At 40.4% G+C, this 27,966-nt stretch overlaps 2 protein-coding genes across 9 annotated transcripts in view; one reads left to right on the top strand and one right to left on the bottom strand.

Annotated features, from left to right (window-relative positions):
* The window catches only part of TAF4B (TATA-box binding protein associated factor 4b), a 180,503-nt gene that overhangs the window by 151,752 nt on the left and 785 nt on the right, over window positions 1-27,966 (top strand). The window contains exon 15 of the mRNA XM_075125264.1: window positions 24,882-24,961. Coding sequence (XP_074981365.1) covers window positions 24,882-24,961 — 80 coding nt within the window. The remainder of the gene's footprint in view (window positions 1-24,881; window positions 24,962-27,966) is intronic.
* Window positions 336-27,966, bottom strand: part of KCTD1 (potassium channel tetramerization domain containing 1) — a 150,655-nt gene continuing 123,024 nt past the window's right edge. For all 8 annotated transcript variants that reach the window (XM_075125258.1, XM_075125262.1, XM_075125259.1 and 5 more), the window contains exons 3-5: window positions 17,848-17,992; window positions 13,501-13,806; window positions 336-6,085 (exon numbers count right to left, since the gene is read on the bottom strand). In XM_075125258.1, the coding sequence (XP_074981359.1) occupies window positions 5,927-6,085; window positions 13,501-13,806; window positions 17,848-17,992 (610 nt within the window). In that variant the 3' untranslated portion in view covers window positions 336-5,926. The remainder of the gene's footprint in view (window positions 6,086-13,500; window positions 13,807-17,847; window positions 17,993-27,966) is intronic.

Below are 27,966 nucleotides of genomic sequence, written 5' to 3'. Positions count from 1 at the left end.
GGACAGTTAATGGCATGGTGGATTAGTGCCAAGGACACCTGAGTGTGAATCCTGGCACTGCTACCCGCTTTGCTTGCAGCTTTGCACAAATCATTACTCTCTAATAATTCAGCTTTCCCATCTGTAAGAGGAGCATGCTTGCACTTACCTCCCTCACAGGTGCTGAGATGTTTAATTAAAGATTTGTACCATCTTCTGAGCAGGCAAAGTATTACTATGGAACTTCTCAAATACACCCAAGCAGAACAAATACAATATAGAGGAAAAGACAAGTAGATTCACAACCAATTTCACCATTTATCTGGCAATAACTGTATTCAATGCAAGACACCAAATACAAATCTGAAATAGGTTATTTATTAGGAAACTGTAAGGATTAGTGAAACAGCTGCTACAGATCGAACTAGCATCCCATGTGCTGATTTGTATACCAAGTGTAATTTCTTCTGGATTAAATCAATTGAAGCATCAAACATCAATTTATTTGATCCTCACTAATCCATAAATTTGAATGTAATAGAATGGAAAATCAGAACAAATACAACTAACAGTACATTAAGCTAGAGTGTCAACGTAGACTTTATGTATAGATTAAAAAAAGGTTGGACACCCAAATTGAGGTGTGTACTTAACATGTTGCATACCTATAAATTTCAGGCTGCTTAATAGTGGTGACTAGGCAAGGTCAGGCATCCAATATAACATATTTTCCTCAGAAAAAAAATACTGACAAGCTACATAGTAGAACAGAAACAGAAAGACTATTTGGTGTTATAGATGAACTCATTTATCAGTCCCAACTCAGAGTACAGAGACAAATCACATGGATCTTTCTCTTTCCTCCACCATCCATCCACAAAAGCTAATCAAAGCTGTACTCTTAAATGCAATAGAGCTGACCAGTGTAGCTCAGCAAGTGCTCAGCATGACTTGCACGTACAGACACAGGAGCTGGTCACTTCAGGGCAAATTTTTCACACTAATGGGAAAATAGGAGGAGTTGTCAGGAATGCAATGTTTAAACTTTGCTGTGAGACAAGGTGCGTTTCTCTCACTCTGATCTGATATTAAAATGTAAGGTTTTTTTTTTAAATTTTAAAATACAGGATTGTGGGCAATTGATCATTTTGGCCCAGATTCTGACCCCCTACCCCCATTACGTAGCGCATTTCTCCATGAAATAGTCTAATCAAATCCAAACGAGATTAATTAAGGAGTAAACTACTATCCAATGTGAGCAAAGGGGAGCAGAATCTGGTTCTTAAAAGAAAATCTGAAGTTAGCTATTGATAATTTCTCTTGTTTATTTCATGGACATATGGCACAATAATGTATTAAACTGCAGGCCAAGAAAGTTATAAAAATATATATATTTACAGAAAACAAAAAGTATCCAGCATCTCCCACGGGACATTTCTACTTTTGAAAACAAGTGTCTTATCCAAAAGAAGGACAATTTCAAGTGCTAATATTAACATGCCATCAAATACTGAAGTTAGTCATTGGCTAATATGAAAACAATGCTCTCGCTCAAGTTACAGTTATAGAATGCTGGGAGGAAACTTTTGTACTATCAATTCAACTATATATCTTGCATCTGTGTTGGAAGAGGGGTGGTGATTTGATTTCAACAGCTTCTATCTCAAACACAGAACATCTGATCCAACATACTCAGTTTATTTCTGGGGGCTTGAATAACCAGCTCGGTGAGGTAATAGCCAAAGACAACACAGAGACTTAATGCAAAGTATTGATTTTGGTGCTGGTGATCCCTGCAGCTCAAGAAATAATAAACCATTCAAACTGAAGTCTGAGAAAAATCAACTGGTCTAAAGGCCCTGAGGGTTTCTTGGTTTCATTTCCACTGTAAATAAACCACAGGCAACAAGAATGCCTGCATTCAAATCCCAGTTGTCCACTAGAAATGATTCATAATATAGAATTTCTCAGTAAGGAAGTGACAGATTCAAGTAAATTGTTTTATTTCTCTAAAAAATAAACACTGGTCAATAGAATTCCAAGTTATCTGTTAAAAAAATGTGGACTTCAAAGAGAAAGTGTATTTGATAATTCACTCATGGGAATGCAAAACCTTATAATTAAAGTATGAACCAATTTGAAAAGGTCTATGGAAAATATTCAGGGTCCACGAACAAGTTATTTCTTTGTAAATTAAAAATCAGCTCACGTTTAGCATAATAATATACCTTCAGATGGTCCTCTGTAGCCAGAGTCAGGCTCCACTGATGTCCCTGCTGGCTTTTGTTACATCTTCAGTCATATGACTTTTCATCCTGTGGATTAACTTCACTGTGCAGCATGACCAACTTAGTCAAATTTCAGTGTGATACAGTCCTCCCTTCCTCCCCCCAAAATTGCTTCCCAATTACTCATGCCCCTGCTAGCCAACAATTGAAAATATGAGCCTGGTGACCAGTGCAGTTTAAAAGACACAATTCAGCTTTCTCCTAGATTCATGGCAATGAATTGGGAAAAGAAATTGCAGAATGGAACTGGGCAAAGCTCCTGTTATAAGAGGAGTGGGGAACAGAATTACCAAGTACTTTTTGGTATGTAGCAATTCTACAAATGTGACTAAAATAGGGACTTAATTTTTTCCCACCTGATCAAAGGGAGAAAGGATTGATTAGTTCAGTTTAGGGACTCATCAGATCTGGGAGTTTCAAGAGTCACTATATATAAAGACTTGCATTACCTAGTGTATATTAAGGTTGAATTTGGGAAAGAACTGTACTGGATTTCAGAAGTGAAACCTTTGAGAGCTACTTGTAAAAATCCAGTGTTAACTTTTCAAAAAGCAACAATGCTACCACAGTTCTTTGGAAGTCAGAGTTTTTCCTCCTCCAAAATTTTATTTCAAGGAAGGGTGTGTCACGTGGCATTTTCAGAGTACATGCACAGCAGTCCCTTTGATAGTTGCTTAATCAACCTGCCAGACATGTAGAGTTGGCATTCATTGCCATTTTTCCACTTGGTATAGCTAAATAAAACACCCACTGATGGCATAAAATACAGTTATACTAAAAAAATAGATAAATAAAACTATTGTGCAAGTAAAAATTATTAGCCTCCAGAAATGAGCTGTCCTTATACTCATCCTTTCTGTTTCTCTTACTGGATATTTTGCTCGTGTCTACTGATCAGATTTTCTAAGCAACATTTTAAAGACACATTGTTACAAGCGTGACCTTCATGTGCACAAAACTAATCTGTTTCCTCTCTAAAAATCTATGTTTTGTTTATTCCTGCATCTTATTACTTTTCATTAGTCATTACTTTGTCTGTGACCTCTTACTCCATAACTACAACATAATTACAGTGACATTTACATTCAGGGTCTCCGAATGATTTATGACTCATTTCCTAATGAATGAACATTCAGTGAAAGCATATCTGGCCATTCAGGGATTTGGAAAGAACAGGAAGTTTCTCCGGCTTCAGGGAGCTGAACAGGTATGTTGTATAAAGAGCCACAAAACTGCCATCTGAACAAAACCCAGAAACTTGAAAAAACAGCAACAAAAATGTTTTGTGGTAGAATTTAAGAGGAAAGATAAAGTGAATTCTTTTGATGCCTGTTTCCCATCCACCCCAATGATCTCTGTGCTTACACAGACCAGAGGACAGACAGGTGCATTGTAATAAGTCAAGGTCCCAGTAGCTACACTACACTCAGACAGCCTGGCAGAGTTTCCATAATGTATATTCAAGTTTTTCAGATTCAGATTCAGTTGCAACCATTTCAGACTACTTTGCACCAATGCAAATATCAATTCCTGGGCTGTGGGTTGTTGTTTTTCAAAGTCACAACTGTTATTCGACCATCTCCAATTATGTTCAGTTTAAAGATTGGTTACAATATTTATTTCCCATGGATTCAGCTGTTTCCTTTTCCACCTCTGTGCAAACTAACAACCAACTTCGGGGGGGGGGGGGGGGAGTACAAGCATTTATTTATTTTGTAAGAGGAGTACTTACTATTACTCAAAAACAAGCATTGTTTTGCAGCTATTTTAGCTTTTCCTAAGTGTATACCTACAGATCAGCAGGAAACTAAAACCTTATAACTGTCTACCCAACTTAGATTTCTGGAGTTCCTCTCCCCCCCCCCCCCCACCCCGCTGTGGTTCCATAACCTGCTCATTTCAAATCACAATGGGATGCACTGCCAAGAAAATATTAAATATCCCTCCCTCTCCTAAATGTTAATAAAAAACAGAAAAAATGGTTTACTTTTTTCAGTTATCAGAACTATATTAAAAACCTTGTTACATGGAGTATTTACTTTTCACAATGTTTTTTTAAATAAATAGCAAGGTCTCACTGAAATGAATGGAATGCCTGCACCATTGATTCAATAGGATTTTCCATAGTAATACACAGTCATATAGTGTAATATTGCATAAAGAAATATTTTGGACGAAAGATAATGTGGTTGCTGGTGCCTCTTATGTGATAAAATCATCAACCCATGAACAGTTTGTGCAGTAGTGTCATTTACGCATTATGTTTACTTTGCAAAGTCTAACTGACATCAACTGGGCACGTGCACAATTGATTTCAATGAGATGTTGCACAATAAGAATAACTTGCAGGATAACTGTGTACAAAGTTACTGCCTAGTAATAAGAATAATAAGGTCAATGGTGTAGCCAAAGGGTCTCACTTCCAGGCAGAAGCTTATTAGCCCTAAATGAGGGAAATTAACAACATTAAAAACAAACATTCTGACTTACAGTCATTAAGGTAATTCAGAGTTACAGCTGCCAACTCCATGTTTAAAAAAGGAATGATGTGACTATTATTAGTTATAGGTTTCAGAACATTTACCTGGCATTATTTTCATGACTGATTTCTCTGGGCCAAACTTTTATTATTATTATTTTAAGTTTTACCAGTATTGAAAATGGTCCCATCACCACAATAGCCTCTTTTCAAACTCAGACAAAGCTTAAAAAACTAGTGTTGAATGTAAACCAGCAATATAGGGTGCACCAGACAGGTTTTCTAATATAGGCCAATGAGAGCATCTATTTCCTGTAACTCACTCTACCCAGCATGGGAATTGCAGTTTGCTCTCTGTATGCAAGATAACTTGCTATTCTGCAACCCGAATAGGACTAGGGGAAGCATAACAGAGTGAGCTACTGACTGATTATTTTAATTAAATTTCTTTTGCTTTTGTTGGTTTAATCCACACCCTCATTATTTTAAACAGAGTTTATTGTATCCTGTCATTATACAATTTAAAAAATTGTAGGAAAGCAGCTGATTCAAACTAGAGCAACCCTACCAAGTATTAATTCTGGTCCCATTGCAAAAACAAAAAACTCAACTCATTTAAAACAAAAAAAGAGTAACTTTTCACATCTGTGAGGGCAGACAAAAGTGTTTGACATCTGTACAGACTATGTTTAAAATCTCAGTCAACTATCTTTCACTGCAATGGATGGATGTTTCCTGAAGTCCTCCTGCCTGGTTACCTCTAAAAAGACACCGACACAAACCTCCATATGCAAATAAACTTGAATCAAGACATACACATGGGAAAGTGGATGGACTCTGGTAATGGAAAATGTATAGGAGAACTCTGTCTCCCCTCTGATGATAATGGCTTGTTTACCGTTAAGTGGGCCTAAAGAAGGCCTAGGACACTTAATGGCTATCACAGCACCAACCCTACCTTCCCATTTCCCCCCCTTCCTTTGTTTGCATTTCCTATCTTTTGACATATAATTACACCTTGAGGTTATTATTATTACGATTCAAAATGCTCCCATATTAATTCAGGTGTGGTCTCTATATTTCATACAAAGGCGTCTTTATTCAATTTTAGTTCCAGGACTTGTTTGGTGTCCAAACTGCACATGTAACGTCCCTTTTTTGCATAAAGAAACATGTCCATTTAGTCCAGAGGCTCTTGCTTTATTCGAATGACGGAGGGTGCACGAGATGTCCTTCTGAGTTCTCGCCTCAGTACGTATTCACTGAATTGGGAAGAGTCCACCCCTCCTCCACATGAGCCAACAATCTCAAAGCCTCTTTGCTGCAACCTCTCAAGTACCTGCAAAGAGAGAAAATAAATGTAAAATAAACAACAAAAAACCAAGACTGCTACTGCTGGTGAAGGATGATCAACTTGCAGTAGCTAGATTGCGACCTTGTATAAACTGTGATCCAGGTGAAGAACAAAGAATGCACAGCTCTGCTAACAGACTCTGCTAGAATGTCTTAATTAGTAGCTTTCCTTTAGATACCATTGCATTCCCCCCCACCCACAACTTTCTAATGCATTTAAAAAAAAAAAAAAAGAGAGGTTACTTACCTTTCAGTAACTTGAGTCCTTCACTTTGTTTTGTCCCTATGGATGCTCCACCATAGAATGTGCGGGCCCATGCGCTACCAATCAGAGATTTGAATCGACAGTGTCCGTGTCCTTGTGCTCCAGAGTGAAGGTATATAAGGAGGATTGAACCCACTGTTGCTATGGTTCCTTCTCAACTACAGAGTCGGAGACTCTGCAGATGAAGGGAAGGAGGGCGGGAGGTGAAGCATGACCTCCAGAGCTGAACACCCCCTTGGGAAGCCAATAGTACTGAGAGAATCTTCATGAAGACCCATGGGGCAATGGAGAGTTAGAAGGGAAGGACATGGTATTGATAGTGTTCTGAGCTGTCGATGTAATGTAGAAAGCGTTTTTGGGAAGGGTGCATAGCAATGTGAAAATACATGTCTTGAATGTCAAGGGTAATAAACCAACCCCCCAGATTCAAGGATGGGATTATGGTAGCCAGAGTCACCATCCTCAAGTGCTGGAAAAGAATGTAGGTGTTCAGTTTCCTGAGGTCTTCAATTGTCCTCCAGCTGCCATTTCTTTTGGAAACCAGGAAATATTTAGAATAAAAACCTTCTCCCACAAATTCTAGGGTAACCGGCTCTATTACTCCCAGATGCAGGACAGGCTGAGATGGGTTCCTGAAAAAGGAGTGGAAGGGGGGACAGAATGGAAATGAATAGAATATCCCATCCAAACCACCTTCAGAATCCACTTGTCTGTGGTGATAAATTGTCAAGTAGGTAGAAATTGGGATAGGCGGTTCCTAAAGGGAGGATGGAAGTTGGGTTCACAGAGCAGATCCAGAGGGGATTGCTCATGTCCCCTGACCCAGCTGTCAAAACAGTTATTTAGAAGGAAGCCCAGGTAGGGGGGTTGCTGTCAGGGGTGGTTCTCTCTTATGAGGTTTGGACCTTATAGGTGTGATAGGGTGGGTACTGGAATGGTTGGAATCGTTGTCCTGTCACGTATATAAATGCCAAGTGACCTTAAGGTTGCCCTTGAATCCTTGAAGGAGTGGCGGGAGGCAACAGTATCACCACTGAACAGCTTAGGCCCTTCTAAGAGGAAGTCTTTCACCATGTTTTGCATCTCCCTAGAAAGGTTGGAAGACTGGAGCCAGGATGCTTATCAGTCACCACAGTAGTGGACAGAGATCATGAGGCTATGTCAGCAGCATTGAGGGCGGTCTGCAAGGAAACTCTGGTGATTAGTGGACTTTGGAAATGAGGGCTTGTTACTGCTCCCTCTTGTCCTGTGGCAAGTGATCAATAAAATGAGTAAATTTTGAACAGTTGTTGAAGTATGCTCCGGTATGAAATTGCAGAAAAACCTGAGAGTCTCTGAAATAAGTTTAGAAGTGTGAGCAACAAGGGTGATGTCGTGGGGGAGTCTGCTATAGACCACCGGACCAGGGGGATGAGGTGGACGAGGATTTCTTCCCGCACCTAACGGAAGTTACTAGATCACAGGCCATGGTTTTCATGGGAGACTTCAATCACCCTGATATCTGCTGGGAGAACAATACAGCAGTGCACAGACAATCCAGGAAGTTTTGGGGAGGTATAGGGGACAATTTCCTGGTGCAAGTGCTGGACGAACCAACTAGGGACAGAGCTCTTCTTGATCTGCTGCTCACAAACTGGGAAGAATTAATAGGGGAAGCAAAAGTGGAGGGGATCCTGGGAGGCAGTAACCAGGAGATGGTCGAGTTCAGGATCCTGACACAAGGAAGGAAGGAAGGAGAGCAGCAGAATACGGACACTGGACTTCAGAAAAGCAGACTTTGACTCCCTCAGGGAACTGATGGACAGGATCCCCTGGGAGAATAACATGAGAGGGAAAGGAGTCCAGGAGAGATGGCTGTATTTTAAAGAATCCTTATTGAGGTTACAGGGACAAACCATCCCGATGTGTAGAAAGAATAGTAAATATGGCAGGCGACCAGCTTGGCTTAACAGTGAAATCCTTGCTGATCTTAAATACAAAAAAGAAGCTTACAAGAAGTGGAAGATTGGACAAATGACCAGAGAGGAGTATAAAAATATTGCTCAGGCATGCAGGAGTGAAATCAGGAAGGCCAAATCACACTTGGAGTTGCAGCTAGCAAGAGATGTTAAGAGTAACAAGAAGGGTTTCTTCAGGTACGTTAGCAAACAAGAAGAAAGTCAAGGAAAGCGTGGGCCCCTTACTGAATGAGGGAGGCAACCTAGTGACAGAGGATGTGGAAAAAGCTAATGTATTCAATGCTTTTTTTGCTTCTGTCTTCACGAACAAGGTCAGCTCCTAGACTACTGCACTGGGCAGCACAGCATGGGAAGGAGGCGACCAGCCCTCTCCGTGGGGAAAGAAGCGATTTGGGACTATTTAGAAAAGCTGGATGAGCACAAGTCCATGGGGCTGGATGCGCTGCATCTGAGAGTGCTAAAGAAGTTGGCGGATGTGACTGCAGAGCCATTGGCCATTATCTTTGAAAACTCATGGCGATCGGGGGAGGTCCCGGACGACTGGAAAAGGCTAATGTAGGGCCCATATTTAAAAAAGGGAAGGAGGAGGATCCGGGGAACTACAGGCCAGTCAGCCACACCTCCGCCCCTGGAAAAATCATGGAGCAGGTCCTCAAGGAATCAATTCTGAAGCACTTGGAGGAGAGGAAAGTGATCAGGAACAGTCAGCATGGATTCACCAAGGGCAAGTCATGCCTGACTAATCTAATTGCCTTCTATGACGAGATAACTGGCTCTGTGGATGAGGGGAAAGCAGTGGACGTGTTATTCCTTGACTTTAGCAAAGCTTATGACACGGTCTCCCACAGTATTCTTGTCAGCAAGTTAAAGTAGTATGTGCTGGATGAATGGACTATAAGGTGGATAGAAAGCTGGCTAGATTGTCGGGCTCAATGGGTAGTGATCAATGGCTCCATGTCTAGTTGGCAGCCGGTATCAAGCGGAGTGCCCCAAGGGTCAGTTTTGTTCAATATCTTCCTTAATGATCAGGAGGATGGAGTGGGTTGCAGCCTCAGCAAGTTTGCAGATGACACTAAACTGGGAGGAGTGGTAGATGCACTGGAAGGTAGGGATAGAATAAGAGGGATCTAGACAAATTAGAGGATTGGGCCAAAAGAAATCTGATGAGGTTCAACAAGGACAAATGCAGAGTCCTGCATTTAGGATGGAAGAATGCCATGCACTGCTACAGACTAGGGACCGAATGGCTAGGCAGCAGTTCTGCAGAGAATGACCTATTTTATTTTAGGGGTTCCAGTGGATGAGAAGCTGGATATGAGTCAACAGTGTGCCCTTGTTGCCAAGAAAGCCAATGGAATTTGGGCTGTATAAGTAGGGGCACTGCCAGCAGATCAAGGGACGTGATCATTCCCCTCTATTCGACACTGGTGAGGCCTCATCTGGAGTACTGCGTCCAGTTTTGGGCCCCACACTACAAGAAGGATGTGGAAAAATTGGAAAGAGTCCAGCGGAAGGCAACGAAAATGATTAGGGGACTGGAACACATGACTTATGAGGAGAGGCTGAGGGAACTGGGATTCTTTAGTCTGTGGAAGAGAAGAATGGGGTGGGGAGAGATTTGATAGCTGCTTTCAACTACCTGAAAGGGGGTTCCAAAGAGGATGGATCTAGACCGCTTTCAGTGGTAGCAGATAACAGAATGAGGAGTAATGGTCTCAAGTTGCAGTGGGGGAGGTTTAGGTTGGATATTAGGAAAAACTTTTTCACTAGGAGGGTGGTGAAGCACTGGAATGCGTTACCTAGGGAGGTGGTAGAATCTCCTTCCTTTGAGGTTTTTAAGGTCAGGCTTGATAAAGCCCTGGCTGGGATGATTTAGTTGGGGATTGGTCCTGCTTTGAGCCAGGGATTGGACTAGATGATCTCCTGAAGCTCCTTCCAACCCTGATATTCTATGATTCTATGAAATCATATTTTGGCATCAGGGCATGACAATTTGTTACTTAAAATTGAAGAGCAGCGGACGAGTGACTCTTCCTGCTGGGGAGGTCTAGGTATTGAGCCTCTTTTTCAGAGGGTGTTAATCTTGAGTGAGTTTGGTGGTTTTTCTTGTTGGCTGCGTCCACCACAACGGAGCTGGGGGGTGGGGTGAGGGAAGAAATACTCCAGCCCTTTCACTCATACGGAATATTTTTTGTCTGTCCATTTGAAGGTACATGCAAGAGTGGCAGGGATCTGCCAGGCTAGAGGCAAGAGCACCTCATTAATAGGCAGAGTTATCTTACTTGCGGGTGGGGGATGGGGGACACATAGAATATCCAGAGAGGGCTGAGATACTTGTACCTCCTCTGAGGAGATTTGAACAGATTTTGCAGGTTGTGTCATTAGGTCCTGGAATACCATAAAATTTTCTGCATAGGAGGGTGGTGGCGGCGGCAGCATCGCCACACTGTCGGGCGGGGGGGGGGGGGGCGGGAGGAGAAGGACTTGTGTGAGGAAGTAGCTCCTCTTCTGCAAGTAGCTCCTGAATGTCCTCCAATATTTATGAGAAATATGGTACAGGAGACTATTGCTGCCATGCCAAAGGTCGTTGCAGCCCCTGTGGAAAGTCAAAACACGGCTTTTTCCAGACAGGAACCCTACAGAATTGGTGCCCTTAAGACGTCCAGGGATTCCAATAAGGTGGGTAAGGGGAGAGTCCCCAGGAATATTCGTGTTCAAAATGCCCAGAGTGCCTTCTGGGTTCTGGTGATTTCTCGCTAGGGTACACCGCAAGCAGTGTAAGATGGTACAGCAAGGAAGAGCCCTGCCCAGACGTTTCAGAGTCTGAGGTAGCGTCCCATGTCCAAAGCAGAAGCTCATGGTGTTGTTGCCAGAGACCGTGCTGGGGGCTATGAAGGCACTGGAGGATGGGTGAGTACTGGGAGCCCGGCTCCTAGCGTGAGATGAGAGAAGGAGATAACCAGTGGACATATCTGTATTGGCAGGTAACTTCTCTCAGTGCCCCTTAAGCGGTAGAGACTTCAGTTCCTCTGAGATGAGCAGATCCTCCTCCAAAAAGAATTGCTAAGGTGCCAGAGGCCTATGGCAATGGGCAGTTGGAACTGGGAGTGGTACCGAAGTTCTAGCTGCTAAAGAGAAGTGGGGGCTGTTGACGTCGGTGGTAGAGTGGCCACTGAAATATTAGCTCTATGCTCCAAGTGCATGCCACCCAAAGTTAATGGTACTGGAGAGGGAGCAGAGGCTTGAAAGGGTTCTATCTGACTTCTTGGAAGGCTTTAGTACCAGCATCTCAGATTTTCTTGAGTCTTTGGATTTAGATGAGTCCCGATGTCAAGATGGTGCTGGGGAAAGTGCTTATCAGTGCTGTTTGCTGGTAGGCTAATCTGAACAGGACCTCTGCTTAGGTGGTACCGAGACCTCAGTGTCAGTCTGTTCGAGCCTTGCAGGTACTCATTATGGGACATGAGGTCTCCCTGGGATCCATTCTAAGGAGGTGACTTACCCCTTTTTCTGGAGGTTCTCTCAGAAGAAAGGCTCTCTTTTCTTAGGGTGCTTCATCTCTGAAGCAACTTCAGTCACTCCCGAAGCATTGCGGGGAGTGGAGGAAGGACTCAGACCCTACAGACCTTAAGGAGTGTGCCATGAGGAGAAGCTTCAATCTTACCTTCCTTTCTTTGTGAAACATGCTTTTAATCTCTGTGCATCTTTGCACTTAGACGGGATGTGAGAGTTTTTGAGACACCAGAGACAGCTAGAATGCCTGTCAGTCTGGTGAAAATTCTATTGTAGGTCTGGCAGGATTTGACTCCTGGAGCCACTGGCATACCCCAGAAGTTAAGCCAATGAGGAAGGCCAAGGAATCAGTGCCAAGGAACCCAGGGTGGAGGCGGTCACAAATAAACACAAATTTATGCAAAATTTAAAAAGGAAAGCAAATATTGAAACAAAACCAAAACAAATATTGAGTAAATAAAACAAAAGAAATAGCTTCCAGGAAGCAGTGGACACCTCAGTTGTTCCAACTCAAGTGGCTGGCATTTTGGAAGGAACTGGAGTGGTGGTGGGTCTGCTCCTCCCTATATACCATTATTCTGGAGCACAAGATTGTGTAGTGTGCAGGCATGGAGCCATAGAACATTGCTGATTCAAATCTCTGGTTGAAAGTGCATGGGCGCACGCACATCTTACAGTGGAGCACACATAGGGACATATACTTAAAGAAGAAGAATTACTTCTGAAAAATTATTCCTAGTCTGTCTTTAAAAGGACTGACCTCATCTGACCTGGTCACTGAGTGTTACATATGTAACATAGTGATGGGTGAGTGGGAGAGGAAAATGTATAGGTCTAATTTAGAATTTTTTGCAGATACAAGTATCTCTGTGTAAAGCATTGCACAGGTGCATCTAAATAAAAACAACAACAAAGGTATTGATGAAAATTCCAGAACTGAAAGATACTTGACCTACAAACACTTGTTGAATATGGTGCAGTTGCTAAAAGAAGAAAATTCCTTACTGTCACCAATCCAGGGGATGAGGGAGAGAACACTGCAAGTGACTAGTTTATTACAAACTTACTCTAGATTTGCTAACATTTATCTCCCAGGGTTCCTCAGCCATTTCAGGACAGATTTATTTTACACCAAGGCGACTCACTTTATGTACTATTGCTTCTCATTATTTCATAATAAAATGGAAAAAATATCCAAGAACAACAGGAAGAAATCAGCATGTTTCCATGGACCCTGAAATAAATATGCCCCACTTTGTCAGAAGCAGACACATGTCCTCACTGATGTTTCCTCATAGAACAGGAAGAAAGAATAGATCTCACATCCAACACAAAACATAAATGGCAACACAACACATGCACCAGGGTGCTCCTGATCAAACACAAAACACTTGACTAACACTGGGGAAGTTGCATGGTTTTCAAAGTAATTTGTTTCAGCAATGTTTGTTCTTTTGCAAGGATGTTTAGGAAATATACATGTGAAATAAGTTAAGGAAGTCAGCCCTAACCTGTGGAACTAAACCTATTCTTACTAGCCACCTCAAAGTCTCCAGTTGCTTTTGCCCACTGAAACCTTCTGGAGTTAAGGTAAAGAGAGTCAGTCCATTGGCACAAAATCAATCATTGGTCTACTTTTAAAATGATACACTCATGACTTCGTACCTGAACTGAGTTGAGGTGACAGTATCCATTCAATGGAAACCTGATGACATGGGTGGAGTCGTGATTCCAGCCAGCATTGACGGAATTACACATCACGTCGCCAATTTCTGGAAAAACTTCTTCTATCAAAGATTTATCGCCACTCAGCGTAATCCTCTCTCCAAGATCTGGAGCAACACGCACCACCAAGCACTCACAGGACCTTGAAAAACGGCCAGTCTCCCGATCTTGTTTCCATCTTTCCATTTCACCTAGCATGGGCTGGAGCTGAAAATACTTTGCCTCTTCATATAGCAAACTGTAGTCCTGAAAGATATATATTTTACTGTGCACAACTAAATAAGATGCATTGTGAATATACAGTAACTGCTTATTTGTACGGTTATTTTGGCAAAGAGGCTAGGATAGATCGAGAGTTGAAACCACTTCTACACGTTTCATAGTTACTATATGCACAGTTAAGGAACAAGCAAAAACGGTCTCTTAAAATCTACTGACTGAAATAATACGTAGAAAAATGTTTTTTACTGCCTTTTTTTTTTTTTTTTTTAAAGAAGTGTGTATTATGGAGCACATCAGATTGTCGCAATCCACCTTTCTCTAAATTTTTATCCCCATAGTGATGTCATAAAATGACAACCTCCCTGAACAGATGGAACAGAACTAAATCAGGATTCAGAAAATCCATCATTAGGATCCATCATGTCTTACAGCAATACTAGCAGGCACAGGTATAAGCATGTAAATGAGGAAGACGGCAACATTTTTAAAAGTAAAAGGATTCAGATATTTGCATAGTGATTTGCATATATTACTGCAGTTTAAAAGTTAAATATTTTGAATATATCCCATTTTGTCAACAGTATTGTTTTTGCTATGTTGCCTCAAACATAATAGAAAATGCATTTTGAAGCATTGCAAATAGACCTGATGCTCTTAGGTTGCTTGCTTCCAAATTTTATATTTCTATTTTGTTGTTGCTGTATCTTTTTTAGTTTAAAGCATGTATTTGGGAAAAAAGTGTCTGGGTGAAGAAAACCAATGTGAGAATCAGGGAAGGTAGAGGAATGTAATAACAACAAAGGAGCAGTAGTAACAAGGTCAATATTGCACTGAAATTGAGCAACAGACAATGCTTAATAGGCACATGATAAATGGATAATTGTCCATCTGCATTTATAATTAAATGAGAGTCATCAACTAACCCAAGCATCTGTCCTGAAGAGGGAGAGCTATTTGCTTTAAACATGCGTCTTTGTAGAAGACTCAAAACGTGACTAGAAGGGACCTGCTGAACACCACAGTGAACGTGCTGTCAAGAGCGTTTTTTTTTCATTTTCAGCAGAGTTATAATATAATTATGTATTAAACTACTCTGCAAGAGTGCACTATTAATGTTATGAAGAAGGCAGCCTTTAGATACCTATGTTACTTAGGCGGGTCTATACTAGATATGTATAAAAAAGGATAAGCGTGTTGATATCAGAGATTATTCAAAAGGTTCCTGCAATACAGCTCTTAAACTGAAACTAATGTTCAGTTCATCAGCCAGGCAAATTAATTTTCCTGCTACTTAAACAATTAGGGCCAGATTTTCAAAAGAGCTCAACATGTTACATGCATTTAAATATGAACAAAAAGTTATACAACATTCTAAACTGCCTTCCATGTCATCTTTCCTATCCCATCCTAATGTACCCATCCACAATATCCCATCCACAATGCATACTCAGATGTACATTCACAGGGAGAAAGGATGATAAAGATCCCTTCTGAGCCGATCTGTGGCCTCTAGTTTGCATTTCACTGATGACCCTCCCCCCACACAGGAAGTTCTAAGATTTTCACAATTTTCATTAAAAGAACTCACTCTCTCTCTCTCTCTCTCTCTCTCTCTCAAAAAAAAAAAAAAAAAAAAAAAAAAAGCTTAGACCAGACTGATAAATATCTGGCTTAGATAATGGGGTTGCAAGAACTCACCCTTGATTTCTCAGAAAGATGCTAAGAACGAGTCACACGTGTCTCTCTCAGAGGTTAAGGGAAAATGAAACTCTGCAGTTCACCCATTATACACATTTTAACAAAAAGAAAAGGAGTACTTGTAGCACCTTAGAGACTAACCAATTTATTTGAGCATGAGCTTTCGTGAGCTACAGCTCACTTCATCAGATGTATACCGTGGAAACTGCAGCAGACTTTATATACACACAGAGATCATGAAACAATACCTCCTCCCACCCCACTGTCCTGCTGGTAATAGCTTATCTAAAGTGATCATCAGGTGGGCCATTTCCAGCACAAATCCAGGTTTTCTCACCCTCCACCCCCCCACACAAATTCACTCTCCTGCTGGTGCTAGCCCATCCAAAGTGACAACTCTTTACATAATCAAGTCGGGCTATTTCCTGCATAAATTTCCATCCCACCACCAACCTCAGCCTGGTCCAGTCCACACAAGAGATCCACTTCCTGGACACTACAGTGCTAATAAACAATGGCCACATAAACACCACCCTATACCGGAAACCTACTGACCGCTATTCCTACCTGCATGCCTCCAGCTTTCACCCTGACCACACCACACGATCTATCGTCTACAGCCAAGCTCTGCGATACAACCGCATTTGCTCCAACCCCTCAGACAGAGACAAACACCTACAAGATCTCTGTCAAGCTTTCTTACAACTACAATACCCACCTGCAGAAGTAAAGAAACAGATTGATAGAGCCAGAAGAGTTCCCAGAAGTTACCTACTACAGGACAGGCCTAACAAAGAAAATAACAGAACGCCACTAGCCGTCACCTTCAGCCCCCAACTAAAACCCCTCCAACGCATTATTAAGGATCTACAACCTATCCTAAAGGATGACCCAACACTCTCACAAGTCTTGGGAGACAGGCCAGTCCTTGCCTACAGACAGCCCCGCAACCTGAAGCAAATACTCACCAACAACCACATACCACACAACAGAACCACTAACCCAGGAACTTATCCTTGCAACAAAGCCCGTTGCCAATTGTGCCCACATATCTATTCAGGGGACATCATCACAGGGCCTAATAACATCAGCCACACTATCAGAGGCTCGTTCACCTGCACATCCACCAATGTGATATATGCCATCATGTGCCAGCAATGCCCCTCTGCCATGTACATTGGTCAAACTGGACAGTCTCTACGTAAAAGAATAAATGGACACAAATCAGATGTCAAGGATTATAACATTCATAAACCAGTCGGAGAACACTTCAATCTCTCTGGTCACGCAATCACAGACATGAAGGTCGCTATCTTAAAACAAAAAAACTTCAAATCCAGACTCCAGCGAGAAACTGCTGAATTGGAATTCATTTGCAAATTGGATACTATTAATTTAGGCTTAAATAGAGACTGGGAGTGGCTAAGTCATTATGCAAGGTAGCCTGTTTCCTCTTGTTTTTTCCTACCCCCCCCCCAGATGTTCTGGTTTAACTTGGATTTAAACTTGGAGAGTGGTCAGTTTAGATGAGCTATTACCAGCAGGAGAGTGAGTTTGTGTGTGTATGGGGGTGGGGGGGATGTGAGAAAACCTGGATTTATGCAGGAAATAGCCCGACTTGATTATGTAAAGAGTTGTCACTTTGGATGGGCTAGCACCAGCAGGAGAGTGAATTTGTGTGGGGGGGGTGGAGGGTGAGAAAACCTGGATTTGTGCTGGAAATGGCCCACCTGATGATCACTTTAGATAAGCTATTACCAGCAGGACAGTGGGGTGGGAGGAGGTATTGTTTCATGATCTCTGTGTGTATATAAAGTCTGCTGCAGTTTCCACGGTATACATCTGATGAAGAGAGCTGTAGCTCACGAAAGCTCATGCTCAAATAAATTGGTTAGTCTCTAAGGTGCTACAAGTACTCCTTTTCTTTTTGCGAATACAGACTAACACGGCTGTTACTCTGAAACACATTTTAACGTTATTTACTTTTGGCTGTCAGGACTCACACATCATTCTTCCAGTGTCAACCTGTGATTACAGGACAGAGTCCTTTTAATTGAAGAAGGAGAATTGATGGGGAACCCTCTGCAGAGGTCATATAGTTTAATGCATAAGCTATACTATGTTACGGTGAGGAAGGCAAAACTTAGCATTAATACCATTCAAGAAAAGGCCAACGGATGTCACTTTAGTGAGACAAACCTTACTTCTGCCAAGTGACTAAAAGCATTGTCAAATGCTCCAAAACCCACTCCTGCCTCGTAGACTTTTAATTACACTCCCAAATGTAGTGTAATTACACTCCCACTCTGAGGAGTGGAGACATTTGCAGAATAATTTCAAACACACTTAAGTCACTTAAAATCTCACCTTGAAATCATCAGGAATTAGGAGTTTTGATGTTCGTAGAAAATTCAAGATATATCTGAACATTTGCCCATCTCTGTCAATGAAATAGTGCTGCTTGAGACTGTCCAAAACAATAGGCTCCGTGCCATCAAAAAGCCTTCCAATTCTGGAGAGGAAAAGAGGCGAACATCAAGGTCAAATTACAAACCACATTTTAGCCATTAACTACCAACATTCACATGAGCAGTTCAATGCCTTCACAGTAGTAGCTCCTTGACTTCAGTAGGACTATTTTTGCATGTAACTACTACTCAGTGTAAGGGCTCCAGATTCTGGCCTTTAAGGAATGCTACTGCTTACTAGGGAGAGCTACATAACAGAAATTGGAACTTCAAGACACTTTTGTTAAACCATGTACAATTAAATAAATTATACAAATAGTGGGTGAGGAGATTTCATAGTAGAAATTTAATGTGATTGTAACAGGTGCCTATTAACTTTAGAGCAAGCTACAGGCACTTTTGTTCACCTTTATAACATCCCCCTCTCCCAAATCTCATGTGCTTAATCTTCCCGCAACATTAACCTTTAGGTCTGAAATTTTCTAGGTTTGGTGTCTAAGGAAAATATTTTTTTGATGGGAGAGGGGAAGAGGGGTGTAAAGTTTGAGCTAAATCCCTCATGCTGTGTTAGAATTTTTTTCAAAGAGAAAGACTGAGTGCGCATGTCCGTACATTTAGTCACTAAAACTCACCTAAGGTCACTTTTGTGAACAGAGCTGCATCAAATATTGCATAAGTCTGAAATGTTACATGGACAGTTTTCAGGGAGGAAAATCGGGGCTTTGCTTGATTTGGGATCCCACAATTTTAGAGCCCTGTTGCAATTTGCTGTATTCTGCAAATTCTACCTTTTCATTTTCTTAATGAAATAAAGGCTCATCTCCACACAATTTTTGTACCGATTTATTTATATTGGTTTAAAGCTGATCTAGCTAAGTCAATGCAAGCTCCTAATGTGGAAGTTATACTGGTACAAAAAAGGTATGTATAAGCTATACAGGTATAAGCACCTTTATACCAGTTATAACTGTCATACCAGGAGGTGATACCAGTTGAAACAATATTGGTTTCCAAATCAATAAAGTTAAACCGGAACAAAAACTCTGTACATCTGGCCAAAATCTCTTTTTCCATTTGGAATATACAGTCACCACATGTAAACTACAGAGACTGTTTTCATACTAAAATAGTAATAGCAGGAACAACCATCCCCTCCCTCCCCCGTCCCTAACTATTAGATCTCAAATAACTTCCACTGTTGTATGCAGTGTTGTTTTAGACGTGTTCGTTCCAAGATATTAAAGCGACAAGGTGCGTGAGGTACTCTCTTTAATTGGACTAACGTCTGCTGGTCCAATAAAGAAAAGGTCTGCATAAGCTCAAAAGTGCGTGTCTTCACCAACAGAAGCTGGTCCAATAGAATAAATTTCCTCATTCACCTTGTTTCTCTAGGTAACAAATAAGACAAACAGTGTAAGCATTTCGTGATCATAACCCACATTTAAAATCTATTCCATTTCAAAATTATACAAAGAGCAATAAACTGACTTTAAAATGAATCACATACCAGTATAGAATAAGTAGCAAATATCTCAGTGACATACACTATATTCAGGCTAGGATTCAAATTTAGCCTGCTTTTTCTGATCAGCTTGGAGAGATGACAACTTGAAGAAAAACAGAGGACCATTAACCTTAGATGGTCATTTAAAGTTCTGCAGGAAATGCCCTAGGCTGAGGTAATCATTGTTATTACAGTTGAGTGAATAATTTGTAACACATAACTTACTGAATGAATTTTGCTTCTTTCTCTTTCAAGAAAGATTGCATAACAGGAATAAAAATAAATGATATTTTAAAAAAAAAATACTTTTAATTTAAAATCAGTTTTGCTAATTTAAATTGGATTTTTTAATTTAAAGAAAATACATTTTTCTTTTTAAAAACTAATTTAAAATTACATTTGAAATTATGGCAATTATAAGCTATTAAAATCAAAAATTAAATAAAAAAATATTCAACAGAACACGTTTGCTGGCAAAATTTTCAAAGAAAGTCAAACCACTGAACTGGTAAAAGCTAAGCACCAGAAACTAGAATTTGCCGAAATGCTCAACAAGCCTGTGCCAGCAGTAGCCTCTTCTGCAGGCACAGAAAGAATATTTTCTTCATTTCAGTTTATTCAACTACTTCAGTTTAATAATTAATTCATTTAAAGTTCAGAAAGCAGTTTAGAGCTGAGAAAGCAGGAAAGTTTGTTTTCCTTTTCTAATCTATGAATAAAAACTAGATATGAGAGGATGAGATCTACTAGTTCTAAAATCTTGAAGGACATGGTGACCAGAAACAAATCAGTTTACTTTCTTTATTTAATACATCAGTTTTAAACACAAAATATGTTTTGATAAACACTTTCCCCCTTCTGTATCCAGCAGATTTAAGGCACTTTTACTTAACTAATAAAAAATATTAAAATGCTGTTTTTGTGCATTTTGATTGAATTTCAGTTTCTACCAAATACAGCTTGGCATAAATCATGAGTAAAAAATTTAGTCATTATCTAGTAAATAAGAAATGTGTCATTCACCATCTTTTAACACAATAAAATTGTGTAAGTTAAGAATCTGAATAAAATATTAAGCTATATAATTGCTTGCATCCTCCTGGTTAGCAAAAAGATGTACCAAATTTAGTGTAAGATCTATATTTAGTTGCAAATCAATATGTGTGAATAGTTATAAACCAATGAAAATAGTTACATTTCTGAAAATAGCTATGAAGTACAAATGTAAAACAAGATTTGATTTAAATCAATCCACCCTGGGCTGCAACAGCAATTTTCTATTCACAATTATTCAACAAACTTGTTCATGCATTTTATTTACTATTTGGCTCACTACTCAAAAATTCAAGTTGTGACTGGTCACACAATATAGATTCTGTTCACTGATTTGATGAGCATAATTTACAGCCAGGTTTGTGACTGTTTGCGTGAAAGTGTGCTGGTGAAAATATGCCTTTAAAACTCACTTTCATCATCATTTTGAGCCTGTGACCTTAGCATTCACACTGGAATGCACAGTGTGTGTAAACATGGCTAAGTATAACTTGTTTTTATCATCCAATCAAATTGATATTCACAAACAGCGTTTTGCAGAATGGTTATTTTAATTAAATATTTGAAACCGTATGGTTTTATTTCATTATTAATTGGTTAGGAAATTACAACTGGTAGCGAGGACAGAATCTGGCCTGCAAAATTGTTAACTACTGACAATGATGACCCAGGATTAGAAACAGAGAACCCAGCTTGATTTCAAGTTGCGAGGTTGAGTCTGCTGGGTTAGAAAAGCTGTATTAAAAGTAGCACATTTGATCTACAAGTCTCTTAGAAACAGTAAACATGGAACCCCAGAGTGCCATTCTTATAATTACTTTCCAGAACAGAACCAGACTTTAATATTAATAGCGAAGGACTGCAAACTCCAGTCAGATATATTTTTATAAGAATTAACAGCTACTTCATTTTTAGATAAAATTTGCAATTTTTCAATTCCCCTCCCTCAAAAATCAAATCAAGGGAGGGGCTTCTGAACATTGATCTGATAATGTGTGGAACGGGAGCCACGAACGTAATGCCCCTAAGCAGCAACTGCAGCAGTTGTGTCTAGGAGCACTGCGCTGTGCTTGAGATCAAGGAAAACGCTCTGTTCCCTTCCATCCTCCCTCTGCATTCTAGCTTCCTTGGAAGCTGAGCAGTAAAAATCTTTGCTGAGTCTTGCTTTGCAGACACTGCCACCTCCCAGATACCTGGTAGGTTCAAGCAATGCTTGCTCTCCCCCACCTGTGATAGGGCTTAGAGGGCCCCTTCTAATATGCTGGTTTACAGCGGAAGGGGGCAAAGAAGGAACATTTATTTTACAGTCTTGTCAGCTGGGCCTCCTCTGTTAGTGAATGGTAACGGACGGCTCTTCATCCTACACACACTTTAAATATTATAAGGTATCTGCATTCTCCTTGGGAGCTGCTCTGACAACTTCTGCCCTAAGTTATTTGTAATGCAGGAGCATCTAGGCTCCAGAGCAGGATGAAAAATCATGGAGCAGGTCCCCAAGGAACCAATTCTGAAGCACTTGGAGGAGGGGAAAGTGATCAGGAACAGTCAAAAGGATATAGAGGGCCCTAGACAAATTAGAGGATTGGGCCAAAAGAAATCTGATGAGGTTCAACAAGGACAAGTGCAGAGTCCTGCACTTAGGATGGAAGAATCCCATGCACCGCTACAGACTAGGGACCGAATGGCTCAGCAGCAGTTCTGCAGAAAAGGACCTAGGGGTTACAGTAGACAAGAAGCTAGATATGAGTCAACAGTGTGCCCTTGTTGCCAAGAAGGCCAATGGCATTTTGGGCTGTATAAGTAGGGGTATTGCCAGCAGATCGAAGGACATGATCATTCCCCTCTATTCGACATTAGTGAGGCCTCATCTGGAGTACTGTGTCCAGTTTTGGGCCCCACACTACAAGAAGGATGTGGAAAAACTGGAAAGAGTCTAGCGGAGGGCAACAAAAATGATTAGGGGACTGGAACACATGACTTATGAGGAGAGGCTGAGGGAACTGGGATTGTTTAGTCTGCAGAAGAGAAGAATGAGGGGGCATTTGATAGCTGCTTTCAACTACCTGAAATGGGGTTCCAAAGAGGATGGCTCTAGACTGTTCTCAGTGGTAGCAGATGACAGAACAAGGAGTAATGGTCTCAAGTTGCAGTGAGGGAGGTTTAAGTTGGATATTAGGAAAAACTTTTTCACTAGGAGGGTGGTGAAGCACTGGAATGCGCTACCTAGGGAGGTGGTGGAATCTCCTTCCTTAGAAGTTTTTAAGGTCAGGCTTGACAAAGCCCTGGCTGGGATGATTTAGTTGGGGATTGGTCCTGCTTTGAGCAGGGGGTTGGACTAGATGACCTCCTGAGGTCCCTTGCAACCCTGATATTCTATGATTCTATGAAACACCCATTGTCCAGGCCAGTGGTTCTCAACCAGGGGTCTGGGGTCCCCCGGAGGGCCATGAACAGGTTTCAGGGAGTCCACGAAGCAGGGCTGGTATTAGACTTGTTGGGTCCAAAGGCAGAAAGTCAAAGCCCCACCACATGGGTTTGAAGTCCAGTGACCCAACACCCGCCATCCGAAACCTGAGCAACTTAGCTTCGGAGGGTTTCCTCTGGCTCTATATGCAAAAAAAAAAACCAAAAAAAAACCCAATAGTTGTGAGCTGTGGAGTTTTTATAGCATGTTGGGGGGGCCTCAGAAGGAAGTAGGTTGAGAACACCTGGTCTAGGCCCTCTACAAAACACACAACACATGGTCCCTGCTCCAAAAAGCTTACGATTTGTCATCAAGGCAGCGCTCCCCCAGCCACCCTAAGTCCCATAACAGAAATTGCAAATTTTACTTTAAAGTAGTAATTAAAAAATTATGTGCATGAAATTACACACACACACAAACCTAAACATTAAATATTGAAAGAGTGTAGGTAAGCCAAGAGCCATCCTTTAACAATGCTGTGAAGTTTTTGCACCTAAGGTTTTGAATAGAATAGTGTTTGAATAAACTCTCACCTATAACTCAGCTTGTCCTTCTGCTTGGTCTGACATAGAAATTATAATGCTTAAATGACATCAGTCTGCTAGCATGAAACAGGATTTTGAAGTTATGTTTATTAGAATTTCACTTCCAACGAAAGATAGGAAGATATGGTTTCCACCCCATGCTCCCTGACAATCTTGGTTTAAAAACACACAGTTGATGATCAGCAAAGATAGCAAAAAATTTATGACAAATTAACAACAGATGAATGGATTTCAAAATACGGAAGCGGTTTGAAGGTAGCTTGCAAAGCAAGTTGATAATAATATACAGATTTAGCCAAATAGCAAGGGTGAAGGGTAAAAAAAGCTATAGTACATTTAGAGGAAAATGTGCTTAAAACATATTTAATTAAAAGTTAGACTGGAATTTTCTGTATATAAGGAAAATGAACATCCCATGGGTTGAAAAGGTGACCATCAAAGAGCAATAGTTAATTCTTCTAGCTTTAAGTATCATATTCCACAGACAGCAAACTATTGCTTCTAAGGTTGAAAAAAAAAAATCTACTCTAAAACTCAACTTCAAACAGAGAGTTTTATTTGCAGAGCCTAAAACCGGCACTATTATTTTTGGAAAGGAGGGATGGGACACAGAAGAGACCAATCTTTTACTCTAGTATGTACTTTAGAGGACATTTCCCCCATGAACAAGCACACAACAGAATTTTCAGTCTGTGATTCTCTCAAGAAAATCCAGACATTTGAGCAATGGAAGGCGACATTACTAAAAGGAACACCTGTCTTCTTCAAAAAACAACCCCCAGTTTGGCTGTTAAATGAAAAGCCTTGCTGATACCCTGCCTGCAGGAAAATTATAAAAAATTGATTTTCTGCTAGTGTCTTGTGCCTCAGTAGAGAATTCAGGGAAGAAGAAAAAATGGCCAGTGCCAATGAAAAACAGAACATTGGCACAGATTTCATAACATAACATAATACAATCCTGCTGATTGATGATTGGTGACTTCACTGGATTACAGGTGACAAAAATTCCTCTATACTAGACAGAAACATAGGAGGCTGAAACAGAAGCAAACACTGATTGTTTACAAGTATTTGGATCATTACATTACTTTTGGTCTAAAGTAGAATGAGCACAAAACAAGGACTGCAGAACGAAAGTATGGCATGCAAGTTTATTACTGAGTATACTTTTGTTTCCACCGACACTATTAACTAAAAAAACAAAAAAATCAATCTGACTGAAAACTGTATATGTTCTATTTTATTGATAGTACCGAAGATTATTATGACAAAACAATAATGGAAAAAAGTTATTTCCTTTGTACGTCACAAGATTTGTTTTATATAGTCATCATCACTGTTTTCTCTTTCCTTTGCATCTTGCGCAGAGAATGGGGAAGAGGGAAAACTGCAAGTTAGGAATGCAACTGTTTAAGCCACAAAACTGGCAGGCAGAATCCACAGGCGGGTGAGTACAATGAACTACTGCAACTCTTTTACAAACTGTCTAGATCTCAAGGTGACTGTGTCCCTTTACCAAAGGTTTTCCCTTCACAGCCTATTTTCTCCTTTTGCTTGCTCCAGCAATGAAGTAATAATCCTGTGTTTATGACACTACAGCATGCTGATGGTACTGACTGAGGCTTCATGATCAATATTAAAGATTTCTGCTGGAGAATAAAAAAAGAAGGAAGAGAAGAGCTGTGAAGGAGCAGAGCACTGATGAAAATAATTATCTCATTAAAATTAACATATTGGATGGATAAAAATTTCTTCAAAAAAAGCATTTAGGGACAAACCATACTCAACCTTACTCAGGAGACTAGAGTTACTGGAGTCACCTGAGTGAGCACAGCACAGCCTTAAAAGATAAATGGGTGTAAGTTTCAGTATCAAATCATTTTGGGGAATGCTTACATACAGTTGTTTTGAAGTTGGTTATTGAGGCAGTGGATTATTGGCAATGGGTTTTTACTTCTGCTCAACCATTATATTAGTTCATGTCATCTTTATTAATTTTTTTGTAGTTCTATTTTGTTAAGTGCTCAAAGACAATTTATGTAAGAGCAAATTAGAAATCAGGTCTATTTAAGTGTGTGTTCATTTCATGGCAGTTTAGTTTTACTTCCTAGTAAGTTTAAATAATATTTTGAAGGGTTTTGTTTGTGTTTGTTTGTTTGGCCATAAAAAGATACTCTCCTAGAAGCTAGCACATACCAAGGGACATTCACGGCAGAGAGAAATGCGCAGCTAGACTATTTAAGCTTGGTACAACCATATGATCCTGAGTTTTTAGTTGTTTTACAGTGGACTGCTTTCATCTCAACAATCTGCTTTTCATCTCACAGACATTTCCAGAATGACTGAATGCAAAGGGAGATTTGTCTCAATCTGCATGACAAAGATGCCATGTAAACATGAAGCAACCACAGAAATGTGCATTTTTCAATGACAAAATACACAACATAACTTTAACCAGATAGTCAGTTGTAACCCTTCACTGTGAATATTACGCTAACCCTTTCTATTTTAATCATCTCTGCCTCTCTATGTATAACTGAAGGTTTTAAGTTTGAGAGTCCTGGAGACCTCCTTGGAATAGATAGGTCTTACATTATTAGATTGACTAAAGCTTAACAGAAGAGGCATGAATGCAATAAGTATAAAGAGACAGAGCAGTGAGGGAACAGTGTATTAAAAACTAACTACCCTAGAGACGAAGTTTTTATAAAAAAGCCAGCAGAGAGCAAGCAAGCATCAGGTCCAACAAGTCAATTATGGACAGGAAAGGAGTATTAAACACTGAGATACATAGGTCCTGCCGCACCCCCTGGCTTGAAGTGGTTTCCATTATATACAGGGCTTACAATTTGGTTCAGTGGCTCTCAGCACCCCCACTATACAAATTGTTCCAGCACCCCTGCTGAGATATACAAGAAAATGTTATAGAGAAAACTCAGGGGGAGCTTTTAAAAGAATTCTCTACAGAGACATCTTGCTAAAGAATATAAGGGAATAGAATACTTTACACAAAGGCCATTTCAAACATTGTAGGATTGTTATTTAAATGTGGAAGCAAAAGAAATATCGAAAGCAAAGGTCAACTCAGGGGGCTATACAATTCTCATTAGAAACTCAGATAGATTCAAGATTCAAGTGGCAAGTAGTCTTACATGCAGAATATAGTTTGTAAGCCCCAGATCGGGAGATCTGAAATGATGAGCAAGGTGAAATTATTAGGGGACACATCAGAGACAATAAAATGAAACAAGGCATTTGCTATAATCTGCCACATCACAAGCAGCACCTACAGGAGACAAATGCAAACAAAATATTTGATAAAATGAACTAGTAGAACTAACCCACATGGACAAACTGTCACATTAATTGGAAAAGAATAAATTGAGCCACACATTTTTAATCACAACAGAAGAATGCTCCGTATCTTAGAGAGAGAACAAAAAAGAAGGACTTTTTCATTAGTTTTGGGCAATAAAGACAAGACTGGAGATGTAGAGGTGAGCAAGTAACTAAGTTATACCAAACAGAAGAGGAAAGTTGGGACACAATACTGGAGCAAATGTTGGGGAGAATTCAAGTGGGACGAAGCAATAACGGGAAGAGGCCCCCCCCAAAAGAAAACCGAAGCACCCTAGTTTCTAGCTGCTTGATAAATAGCTTGTTTTCCTTGAGAGGTCAAATCCCTAGTGTCACCGTTTAACATGTGATCTACCAACCTAGGACACTGACATCACACTGGCAATAACCACCTAGCTGTGCCTTTATTAAGAGCGGAGGTTCTTGATTCAGAAATGTAGATCCAAGCATGAGTGTTGAATGGGAGGGAAGCTCTGCTACTTCAGAGTCACCAATATGCTGCCAGCTGCTAATATCCTGGCCAAACTAAAATAGTGTTTCACTCCAGATGGTGAATTTACTTACCTTTAGTTACCTGAAGTAGAGAAAGTACAGCAATTCTCTTTGGCTTGTGTGACATATTAGTGCAAAGTTCACAGGTAGGGGTGTAGTAACCAAGATGGAAGAATTTCTAGTAGAGGTAGGCCGCTGAAAGTAGGCTCTGTACAATCGCTACAGGGATATTTCAAAATGCCTGTGGCCAAGTAAGGGAATATAAATTTACTAGCTCTGATGCCCATTTGTAGAAGTGAAAGGAGTAGATGGGAGGGGATGCTAAGATCTAATGATTCATGGCTGGAATACCACATATGTGAGCAGAAGGAAGCCATCTCCCACAGACAAGCCATTAAATTCAGGGTAAGGCCACAGAGCAGTATTCCAAAACTTTAGGTGATGAAAAAAAAAGTTTTGCTGAGTTTCTTTTGGTTCCCATTTGAGTTCCCTCTCTTGCCGCCGTACATTTCAGTCAGTTTCCATGTGTGCCGTAGAGATATAGAAAATGCAATATAGGAACAAAAGCAACAGGATGTGCGACCTGAATATATACAATTACCC

Source organism: Caretta caretta, chromosome 2 (genome assembly GCF_965140235.1).
Source record: "Caretta caretta isolate rCarCar2 chromosome 2, rCarCar1.hap1, whole genome shotgun sequence".
In the NCBI taxonomy this organism is placed as follows: domain Eukaryota; kingdom Metazoa; phylum Chordata; order Testudines; family Cheloniidae; genus Caretta; species Caretta caretta.
This window is presented reverse-complemented; position numbering and strand designations above follow the sequence as displayed.